This window comes from Chinchilla lanigera, unplaced genomic scaffold (genome assembly GCF_000276665.1).
Source record: "Chinchilla lanigera isolate Chin_1 unplaced genomic scaffold, ChiLan1.0 scaffold00063, whole genome shotgun sequence".
In the NCBI taxonomy this organism is placed as follows: Eukaryota; Metazoa; Chordata; class Mammalia; order Rodentia; family Chinchillidae; genus Chinchilla; species Chinchilla lanigera.
This window is the reverse complement of record NW_004955464.1, coordinates 3052851-3064552: the sequence shown is the minus strand read 5'-3', so window position 1 is coordinate 3064552 and position 11702 is coordinate 3052851. Positions and strand designations below refer to the sequence as shown.

At 39.1% G+C, this 11702-nt stretch overlaps 1 protein-coding gene across 1 annotated transcript in view; it reads left to right on the top strand.

The window, feature by feature from the left end:
- Window positions 1–2355: 2355 nt before the first annotated feature.
- The window catches only part of Prkaa2 (protein kinase, AMP-activated, alpha 2 catalytic subunit), a 65590-nt gene continuing 56243 nt past the window's right edge, over window positions 2356–11702 (top strand). The window contains exon 1 of the mRNA XM_005398501.2: window positions 2356–2645. Coding sequence (XP_005398558.1) covers window positions 2552–2645 — 94 coding nt within the window. The 5' untranslated portion in view covers window positions 2356–2551. The remainder of the gene's footprint in view (window positions 2646–11702) is intronic.

The following is an 11702-nucleotide window of genomic DNA, read 5'->3' as shown; positions in this document are numbered from 1 at the left end:
AAAAAAAAAAAAAAAAAAAAAAAAAACAAATTGGGCAATAAAAATGAAGCTACAAGGTAGGCCAGAGCAGCTCTGTGATGAAGTATACAATAATTTAACCGACTATCCTCAAGAAATCAAACAATAACAAATGCTGGAGGGGCTGTGGGGAAAACAGAACCTTCTTCCGCAGTTCCTGGGAGTGTAAGCTGGTGTAACCACTGTGGAAATCAGTGTGGAGATTCCTCAAAAAACTAGGATTAGAGGTCCCATTCCATGCAGCTATTCCCCTTCTGGGTATTTTCCCAGAAGAATTAAAAATATCATACCACAGCGATATATGTGCACCCATGTTTACAGCAGAGGTTTTTAATAGGTAAATGGATGCAACTTGAGACCATATTCATAAGTGAAATAAATCAGACTTGCATGTACAAACATCATATTGTCTCTCTAGTGTAAGAAACTGAAAGAATAAATCAGACCCAAAATGTACAATAGATATTGTGAAACGGGAAGAAACTACTCAAAAGGAAAGAACAACTGGGATGGGGGAAAGGAGAAAAGAAGGGAAAGGAAAAAATATATATGCATACACACAAGATAGCTAAGATAATTATATTACTAATTTCTAGTAGTTCATTGAAAAGCACGGTTTGTGCTTATATTGTTTGATCAATTTTTCATGCCTATATCTGAGCAACTACTTTGAAGATAACAATACACATTATATTAACCAGTGTTAATCTCCTATTATCTTGTTTTGAAATTCTGTATCATTTTTTTCTTTAAAATATCCTATAAGAAATAATTTAACCTATAACTAGTAATAGTTAACACAGTACAACATGCTTTAAAATCTCAGTTTATACTTTATCTTCATTGTAGCCTCAAGAAATCATTCTAATTTTAAGTGGAGACTTGTCAACATTTCTTATTGAGACGTGAAGCGAGGCCATGTATTTGTATCTTAAAAGCAGAGTCAGATTTTGTATTCTTACTCACTTGAATGAATACTGAAGGAGAGGGCCCTAGCCAAATAAAAGTTCAGCATTAAAAATAGCTGGCTATTTTCTCAAAACTGCCAGCTAGGCAGAAAGATTCTTAAATGACACTTCAGGTCAGCAAGAAAGATGATCCAAAGAATGAACAAAAATAGCCTCTGTTCAACAGCTGTTAATATCTATAATTAATAAGTGGTGATCATCTCATTAGCTGGTCCTGGGTGTAGGCAAGAAAGAATGTGTTTGTCACTTTTGCATATAGCACTTATCGGAAAACAAAGTTTGTTACATCTTTTTTTTTCCTGATTAATACATTTCTCTTTACACAGAAAGTGTGATTTGTGAGACTTCATGTTTGAAGACTGCGACCTTGAAACTCTATTGGCAAGCAAGGTGCTATAAATGTTTGACTAATCCTTAAGAATTATTATTCCCGAAGAGCAAATCTTTTTTTTTCTTTTTTAACTGTTTGCTGTTGTTCAACTGTTCACTCGGGCTGGAGATGTAGCTCAGGGGTAGAGCACTTGTGTAGTACATGCAAGGCCCTTGGTTCATTCTCCAGCACTGAAAAAAGAAAAAGTTATTTTTCATTGACAAAAACTGTACGTATTTACTGTTGACACAGCATGTCGTTTGGAAATACGTGTACTTCGAGGAATGGCTACATGGAGCTAACTAACGCATGCATTAGTTCACAGAATTTTTTCGTAGTGCAAAGCAAGTAATTTTTAGGCACTGAAAGGCCAACACTAGGAGAGGACACTAAAGGAAGCGAGGACAGAAGAAAAAGGCGGGGAGGGGGACGAGAGGAACTTCACCAAACCCGGGGTCTCTGCTGCTCTGCCTGGCAGCAGGGCTGCCCGTGCTCCCGCGGGCTCCACCCGCATCTCCCCACCCGCGCCTCTCTGCGCCTCCGTCCCCTCGCTCCACGCCCGGCGGGTCGGCGGCGTGCGCGGCGCGTGTGCAGGCTGCGCCGAGCGGCACGGCTGGCTGCGGGAGCTGCGGGTCGGCGGGACCCCCGCGCTCCGGGGAGAGGTTCCCCCGCCCTGGGGCGCCCAGGCCCGCGCTCCAGGCCCGCGGCGCCGCTTCAGCTTGGGCTCCCACTCGCTCCAGCCCTCGGTACCCGGCGCTGCCCTCAGCCCTGCGCACCTCCCGCGGTTTTTCCTAGGGATGACCTCTCCCCTCAGCCCTCCGCGGGCCACGGCCGCCCACAGCTACTGGCACAAGAGTAGGACCCCCGTAAGCAGCCGCCACCGCCTCCGCCACCGACTACCCGCTCGGCCGAAGCCCCGCCCGCCAAACTGCCCCGCCCAAGACCCCGCCCAGCTGCTCGCCTAGCCCCGCCCCTGCCCTCCTCTGCCCTCCTCACCTCCAGCTCCGCGGCAAGGCTTCCTTCGCTCCAGCCCGCACCACGCCCCGCTCTCCACCGCCGGTCTTGACGCCCCTCCGGCCCAGGGCTCCGCCCACTCGCCCGCGCCCCGCCCACATCCCAGCGCCCGCTGCAGTGTGGGTAGGCGGCGGCGGCGGCGGCGCGGCTGAGGGCTCCGGAGCGAGCCTGCGCGCCGAAGATGGCTGAGAAGCAGAAGCACGACGGGCGGGTGAAGATCGGGCACTATGTGCTGGGGGACACGCTGGGCGTCGGCACCTTCGGCAAAGTGAAGAGTTGAGTGCGCGGTGGCTTGGGCGCGCGGGGCGGGCAGGTGCGGGGCGGGGGCAGCCACACCTCCGCGTGCTCCGCTCCGCGGCTAGGGCCGGGCGGGGCAGCGCGGGATCTGACGCGGCCTCGCCTTCCCGTGGAGGGCGGGGACGGGCCCTGGAGGTTACGCGCCCAAGGTCACGGACGCCGGCGGTCCGCAGGAGGCAGAGCCGTCCTCAGCCGTGGCCGGCTGGCGGGTCCAGGCTGTCCCCGCCTCCTCGCGGGTAGACTAAGTGGGCTGCTCCGGGCCGGGCGCGAGGCGTGGGCCGTCTGCGCCCCCGACCCGGTGGGCGCAGGTGCACCCAGCAGGTGTGTGGGAAGGCTTCTCGGAGGACGAAGGGCAAACCTTCCCCGGTGTGTGGGAGGTCTTGGGGCCCAGCAGCCAGAACCACGGAGACATGTTCTGGCGAGGTCTGCTTTCTTTGGAGATGGGATCTCATTTTGGATGTGGAAACCCAATTTCCTTTGGAAATTTTACACGGTACTCCTTAGTAGTTCAGTGTTAACCTTTCCTTTGTTATTTGTTTATGAGAGTACCATCGGGTTTAATAACTTGCCCTCTCTCCAGAGCTAGAGCTGGCTCATTAAAAATACTGTTACAAACCTAGTATCTAAGTGAAACACTGCCCCCCCCCACCGCCCTGCCGCTGGTAAATGCTGGATGGACAGCCTGGAGATTTTATTCCGAGGTGTTTCTTGTAAAACTCATGTTTTAACCTTAAGTGAAGACTTGAAGATGTAAGAAACTCATTGTTCATTCCTGTGGTAAGGATCGGCTCCTGCGTTCTAACAAACATTCAGTTTACTGAAAACACTCAGCACTTATATCAGGCTAGGCATAGTTGAAGACAGCGCGGATACTGCAAAGAACAGACCTTGATCTTTCATGAAGCTTGCTTTCTTGTAGAAGACAATCAGTCAGAATTTATTCATAAAATTTATGTTTCAGGGTATTCAAAAAGGGAATGAAGGACGGGAGTACAGAGACATGTGAGGTTGGCAAGTTTTAACAAGGTGGTCGGACAGGGCCTCACAAAGTGGTATTTGTGTAAAGACCTAAAAAGTTGGTAAAATTTTGTGAAGCCTTGTGAAATTTGTGAAGTTGTGAAATAGTTTTGAGAGCTCATATAAAAAGAATGGATAATTAGAATGTTTAGAACAAATGTAAAAGTAGGGATTACAATAATGCCCGTAACACTGTCATTTCAAATCACTGCTGAGGACCAATGTGTTACATTATACAGTTATGCAAGCAAATAATGTCTTTGACATATGGAAATGTATTCTCTTCAAGTTATATAATTTAACCATATGTCTTTTCAAATTGTGTTAAACGTTTTTGCAGGACTTAAAAATTCTACCATAGTCTGAATGCAGAATACAGTAGTCATCAGAACAAGTAGCCATTGTCAAAGGACAACTGTAGAGCTGCTTCCAGGCACTGGCTTCTTCAAATATAAGCTAATAGAAAGAACTTCAATTTATGAGAAGTCCATTTCTTGGAGAATCTCTGTCCAGTGGGTGGCCAGGTGGAGGAATATTCCTAATGCTGTTAGATTTTCTTTAAAGAGGTACTGTGGTTTCTTACCCAAGACAAGAGTCAGTGCAGTTGCTTTTAAATATATATTATAGAAATTGTTATAATCTCAAATTACTTAAGGAACCAGTGAAACACAAGCATATACATTTTTAAAAACAGCATTATTGAGTTACATTTTACATACCATAAATTTATCCATTCTAAGTATACAATTCAACAGGTTTGAATAACTTTACCAAGTGCTGTATCCGTCATTGTGGATCAGTTGTAGAACACCACAGAAAGAGTGCTCAACACCGCAGAAAGAGTGCTTTACAGTTCATTCCATCCCCATCCTTGGTCTCAGGAAACCGTTAATCTATTTTCTGTTTTCATAAGTTTGATTTTCTGGACAGTTCATATAATTGTGGTATTCAGTATGGAATCTCTCATTTCTGGCTTATTTGATAGTACTTTGGGGTTCTTGTATAATATAGCATGTGCCATTAGTTTGTTCTTTTTATTGTTGGATAATATTCCAACGTGGAATATGCCACATTTTGTGGATATGCCACGTTTTGTCTGTGCATTCACTAGTTAATGGACATAGTTTTACGTTTTGGGGTACTACAGATAGTGCCACCATGAGTATCCACGTGCAGACCTGTGTGGACACGTTTTTCCTTTTTTCCAGTTATAAATATTTTTAAAAATTGTTGTTAGTACATGTGACACATGCTTTCCTATATCTTGGGTAGACATTAGGAGTAGAATTGCTAAGTCCTATTTCAGCTTTATGTTTAACTTTTTGAGAGACTGTCAGACTGTTTTCTAAAATGGTTACATGCTTTTACTGTCTGTCCTGCAATTCATGGAAGTTCTCTCTTCTCCATTTTCTAAATCAACATTTGGTATTTTGTCTGCCCTCCTAAGAGTGGATTGTTAAAAGTGAGTCTGTGCTTCATGTTTTGTCTCTTTGCCATGTGTGAGTTTGCCCTTCTGCTTTTCTGTCTTGAGATGAAGCAGTGTGAGGTCCTCACCAGAAGCTACACAGATGCAGCACTGTGTTCTTGGACTTTGCAGCCTCCAGAACCAGGAGCCAAAATAAATGTCTTTCAAATAGCAATTATTCTGCCTTGGTGAAACCTCACTGGCTACAATACTGCTGCTGAGCAAAGCTAATAGAAACAGTTTTCTACTATAAATTAACCTAATCTCAGGTATTCTCATCTAGGAACAGAAAATGGACTAAGGTTGTTATAAAATGAGTTAAAAGAATTTGTTTTGTAGAGTCTACATACAAGTCCTTTATTAGTTATGTTCTGTAAATATTTTTCCCCATAATTTTTCATTTTCTTGTTGATGTCTTTTGAAGTATAAAACCTTCAAATTTTCATGAAGTCTTATTTATTTTTTTAATGGGCCATGCTTTTGGTGCTATAGATAAGAAACCCTTGCCTACCCCAAGTTCTCAAAGCTTTATGGTTTATTTTTTTCTTGTAAGTAGTGTTTTACTGTTTTAGCTCATTTAAACTAAATTTAATTACATTTTCAGTTAATTGTGGTGAAGATGAACTTAAAGGTCATCTTTGTCCATGTGAAAATATATGCATTTTTATTTATTAGATTTTGTACAATTTCTACTAAAAAGTTTATTAGTAGATTACTTAATTTTATAGGGCTATAACATGGAAATGGAGGTGTGAGGAACATTTTATGTGCTTTTTCCTCAACTCCTGTATTAATTGCAGGTTTAACTTAGATTTCACTAGTTTTTTAAAAAAGGTATATTGTTAAAAATATACCTTTAGAAGTTAAAAAAAATTACAGCATTATTTAAAATGTTCTAAGTTGAATTTTCTCCTTTGGTCTGTCCATTGTTAAGGTTATAAGGGAATGCTGTGGAAACATTATGTGGGCTGATGAAGTTTATTTATTTATTTATTTATTTTGGTACGGGAAATCAAACTGATGACCTCATGCTTGCCAGGCAGGCACCGTGCAGCTGATCTATATCCCCAGCACCAGCCTGACAAAGTTTAAGTCTACTTTTTATCTACTTAAAGACTTTCCCTGAACTGGATGTGCACATCTGTAAATTTAGCACTTTGGAGGCTGAGGCAAGAGGATCACAAGTTTGAGCCCAGCCTAGGCAGCTTAGTGATTTTTTACAGAGAACCCTTCTCAAAATAAAAAAATAAAAAGGAGTGGTTTGTAGTTCAGTGTGAAGACCCAGAGTTTAATCCCCAGTTTCAAATTATTTATTTTCTTTTTCCCTAAATTGATCAGTTTCTCACTTTCTCTAGGTAGAGTGGAACTGCTGTTTCAAACTCTTAGACTTGTTCAGATCTTACTTAACTTACTCAAGGTGATAGAAAATCTAGAACAACAGATCTATTGTTTGTGTTATACAAAGAATAGTTGTAGAAAAAATTATATTTATAATATAAGGCCAATTCATTTAAAAAGAAGTTTTCATTTTCAGGGTGAGGGCTGATAGATGTGATTTATGAAATAATTATTCTTTTCAGAATTTTACCCCAAGGGATACTTTACACCCACAGTTGCCTCTTTCTAGCCAGCAGAGTTTCACCAAGGATATTAGATTTTCTGTTTTTCACATAGTTATGTGAATGAATTACAGACTTGGCTTTTAGAAATTAAGTAAATACTTCACTAATTCTCCATGTATTTTTGAGATAGAAAAGATAAACAAGTGGAAAACTTAAAACATTTGCTTTTTTGAACAAGCAACTTGCCTTTTTTGGAAATACTAAATCCTGAATGATAAAAAGAAGTTTTGGACAACTCTGACCAGTTGGTGGAAGTGAAAGTGGTACCGGTAGTTACATTGTTCTTCACCCAGATTTGTTTTTGATTTCCTTGCTAGTGTGAAGGCCCAACAGTTTCACTCCATTGGGCCTTTTGTGGTCTTCCTCTCTTAAAGGACAACACTAGAACACACAACTTAAAAGGTCCTGCATGACTTCATTAAGCCGACTTTGTTTCAAAGATTTAGTTCCAAAAATTGCATGTAATTAATTGTTCATTCTGGTTTAGTGGGAATTTGAGTTACCCAAGACCAGAGCTAAAATGTAGGTGGTAATGTGGAGTGAAAGAGAAACACATTTTTGATAATTTAGTGATAAAAGCTGTGGTTTAAGTTTTTACTCTATTATATGCACTTGATTTTATTTTAATAATTAGTTATTTCCCAGAGTAATTCTCTGAGTTTAGCATTGTCTCACCTAACAAATGAAGAAATTAATCAGATATTTAAGTAACTTGCTCAAGATCACTGTGCTAGTAAGTGACAAAGCTAGCAATCAGTTTCAATGTCTTTATTAAAACACAATATCCTTTTTGGCTAAGTCATCCCATGATATTTGTGAGGGATGGGTTACTAACATAAAATGGCATTTTATTTACATATAACTTGCATATATTTTCCCATATGCTTTACCATCTAGATTGTTTATACTACCTAGTACCAATATAAATGCCTTGTAAATAGTTGTTTTACTATATTGTTTAGGAAATAATGACAAGGAAAACTAAATCTGTGCATGTTTAGTACAAATGTGAGTTTTTTTCAAATATTTTTGATCATATGGTTGGTTGGATCTGTGCATACTGAGGTTCAAATGTACCATATTAGTGAATGAAGAAAAATCAGTGTATCTCTCAAATAATGAGGTAAATAAATATTGCTGACTTATATGTCATTTATATGATTGTGACCTAGGTAATTTCATCCGTAATTTCTGAATGGATTTTGTTCATTTTGTGTAATTGACTTTCAAAAAGTATTTTCTGGTAGAAATGATGTTATAAATGGTAGGTAGATTTAGGATAAGTCCACAAAGGCAACATGACATATTATATATAGATACTTTCTGTGGTGTAGAGAACATTTGATTTGAAGACATGATGTGGATAAGCCAGCTGTGTGGTTGTAACCCAAACTCACTTGATCTTTGAAAAGGGAAATGCATACCATATGTTCTCACACAGTTGTGAGAAGTATATGAGAATGCTACGTAAGTGAAAAGATACTGAAAAGTACTTAACTTACGTAGTTAGGTCATGTACTATCTCCTGTCTTGTTTTTCAAAGTCTTCCTTTTGTGTGTGAACAAATGTGTTCAGAAGCCTATAATTCTATAAACACTACTCACTTTTCACACTTTCCTATGCATGGCTTCTAAGACAATATGCAAATCAGTAATATCCATTAACACATGCTATACTGTGTTCCAGATCTAGTGGTAGTCATCATAGAAACTCTAGGAGGAAGGAGGCAAAATCTGGGAACAGGAACTGTGAGCACCAGCTTTTAGAGAATGTACTCTGAGCTAAAAATGCCTAACAAATTGCCCTTAGTGTGTGGCTTATACACTAGGAAGGCTTTTGTAGTTTGTGCATGTAAAGACCTGATTAGACTTTTTCCCTTCCCATGCTGATACAGTACTACTTTATTTCAGTTTTATTTTGTTTTGTTTTACAGAAACATGCTAAACTGTTCATGTGTGTTGTGGTCTGTGCTATTTTTTCTAAAAGCATTAGGTACTGCTTTGTAATGATAATACTGATCTGGTTATTCATGATGATAGGGAAAGTATTTTGTAGATAAATTCATTTTTAATCCAAGCAAATAATTTCATCTGATCTAGCAGGAAGATCTAATCCCAGATCCTTTAAGAGAGAACTAGTGAGTTGCACGAAACTCCTAAAATTTTGAATGTGTTATAAAACTAAGAGCAAAGCAATCTAGTGTTATCTGTTCTATGACAACATAAGGAAGATTTTAAAATCTGGTTTATATTTTTATCTGTTAAAGGACTAAAATGCATATGCAAAGCCATGTGTTTATTTTGAAACGTGGTAAACCATTTTATTTTTAGTGTAGTGTTATTTAGGAAAGAATTTCAGGCAGTTTTTATCTTTGCTATTAATAGAAAACTTCTTCACTCCTTCAAGGGAACAGTATTCTTGCTCAAGTGGTATCTTATGTTTGACAGTGTTTACCTCTGATAAACTTTCACTGTATTTGTTCTGGTGGTGAGTTTATTTTTAAAGTATTAAGTAATTCTTTTTTAGTCTTTCTTTAGCCTTTTATATGATTAAAAACAATTCCGCAAATCTTTCTATAGTGCATCTCATGGAGTGTTAATGTACTAATTTATTAAAATACTTCCTTTTACAGAATTTTTCTTTATTTTATCTATTTTACATGCTGTTAATGTGGTGAGCAGCTTGTTCTACTTCAACATCTGTTTCTAAATTATAAATTATAAGGTATATAAATGGTTGTCATTGAAAGTAATGAAATTTAGAAATTTAGAAATATGAAATAATTTTTTTCTAATTTTACTTTACTTGGACAATAGCATAAGTATTCATTGTTTTCATTTTCTTTTACTAAGGTGTGTTTTAATACTATATGGAATTCCAGAGTTGATTTTAGTTCTCCCAGCCTTAATTAATTTCCCAATATAGATTATACATTTGCTTTGTTTAGTCATATTGGATCTTAAGCACAAATATTTTTACTATTGTTAATAATGTGACAATAGCTACTACAGTGGCTGATTTACTGATTTAATAATAAAGTGAGAGATATTTGTCATAAAATTTACTGAAATAATTTGTATTTCACATTTGACACCTTACATAAAATACAGTGAATCTACCTTTTCTCACATTTCTACCAATTTCCCTTATAACCTATTTCAATGTTCTGTGAATTTACAGTTAGATAATACAATATTATAATACCTACAATGAATGGATTTCAGCAAGAGGTATGATTTTGTTCTTTATAGTCACTTTGGAGGAGATGAGATGTGCTCTGGATTGTCACTGCTGCTGAACAACTGTTCTTAGAGAAGTTAGGTGTCATCATAAAGGGAAGACCATACCATTGACCTTATTTAAATTTTCATGAATTATTTTGGTATAGACTCAGATCTAATAATTATACTAGTAAGAGTTCCTATTTGGGAAAGAACAAAGCTGGTTGAGATAATTGATAGATAAGTCACAGAAACAGAATTTAAAATTACATTGTTTAAATTGCTAGGTAAAAACCAAAAAAGTAAAATTCAGCAGGGCCAACTGTCAGGTCTAGAACTTAAGTTGAAAACAAAGCCAAGCACAGGTTCATAAAAGAATGGGACAATTGATAGTTTCTAAGAAGTTGGAGTTTTAGATGATCATAAACTAAGAAATTATATGTTCTGAATTCTTAAATGTAAAATTTGTTGCCATGGCTGGGCGTGGTGGTACACACCTGTAATCCCAGTGCTCAGGAGGCTGAGGCAGGAAGATCACAGCGAGTTTGAGGCCAGCCTGGATTACAAAGGCTAGCCTGAACTGCGGAGTGAAACCCTATCTCAAGAAGACTTAATTAAATAAATAAATGAATTTGTTGCCCAGTGGAAAATAGATATGTAGAGACCATATTAATTGGTGGTTGTAGAGGTGGTAGAGTTTTGTTGTGTTTTGAATTAAGCCAAATTTTGAATATTGAGGGTTTTTTTTTTTGTTTTTTGTTTTTTTTTTTTTTTTTGAAACAAGGTCTTACTCTGTAGTGCAGGCTGGCTTGAACTCACTATGGAGCCCAGGCAGGCCTCGAAGGCTCATGATCCTCCTGCCTCAGCCTCCTGAGTGTTGGGATTACAGGCATGTGCCACCATGCCCAGCTGAATTCTTTTTACCACACTTTGCAGAAAAGTTTAGCCAATTATAATTCATTCAGAGAGTGACCTTTAGAATTAAGAGGGCACAAAAGTTGCTATATGAAGTACTTTAGAGGGAATGTGGTATTTTTTACAGTATGAAAATGTATTATTTGTGACGGCTATTTTTAAATAGCTAAATATAAGGAAAAAAACCCCTAAAATCAGTGATACTTTGAAGGATAGAACTGTGACTGTTGGGTAAAGAAATAATTTTATTCGTCCACTTTTGATATACGTAATGATCACATTCATCATAGGGAATTTATACCTACACATGATGTATCTTTTTTTTCCTGAGACAGGGTCTCGCTGTCTAGTTCAGGCTAGCTTTAAACTCACTATGTAGGCCAGGCTGGCCTTGAACTCACCCACGGTGATCCACCTGCCTCAGCCTTCTGAGTGCTGGAATTACAGGCATGTGCCACCTTGCCCGTCCCAATAATATATCTTAATTCTTCTTTTTCCCCCATCCTCTCTCTTCTCTTCAACCCTTCTTCCCCTCCCCATTTTCAAAAACTTTGGTTCCTTCTCTTCTCTTCTCTTTATTTTCCCTTTCCTTCCCTTTCCTTTCCCTTTCCTTTCCCTTTCCTTTCCCTTTCCTTTCCCTTTCCTTTCCCTTTCCCCTTTCCCTTTCCCCTTTCCCTTTTCCCTTTCCTTTCCCTTTCCTTTCCCTTTCCCGTTTCCCTTTCCCCTTTCCCTTTTCCCTTTCCTTTCCCCTTCCTTTCCCTTTCCTTTCCCTTTCCTTTCCCTTTCCTTTCCCTT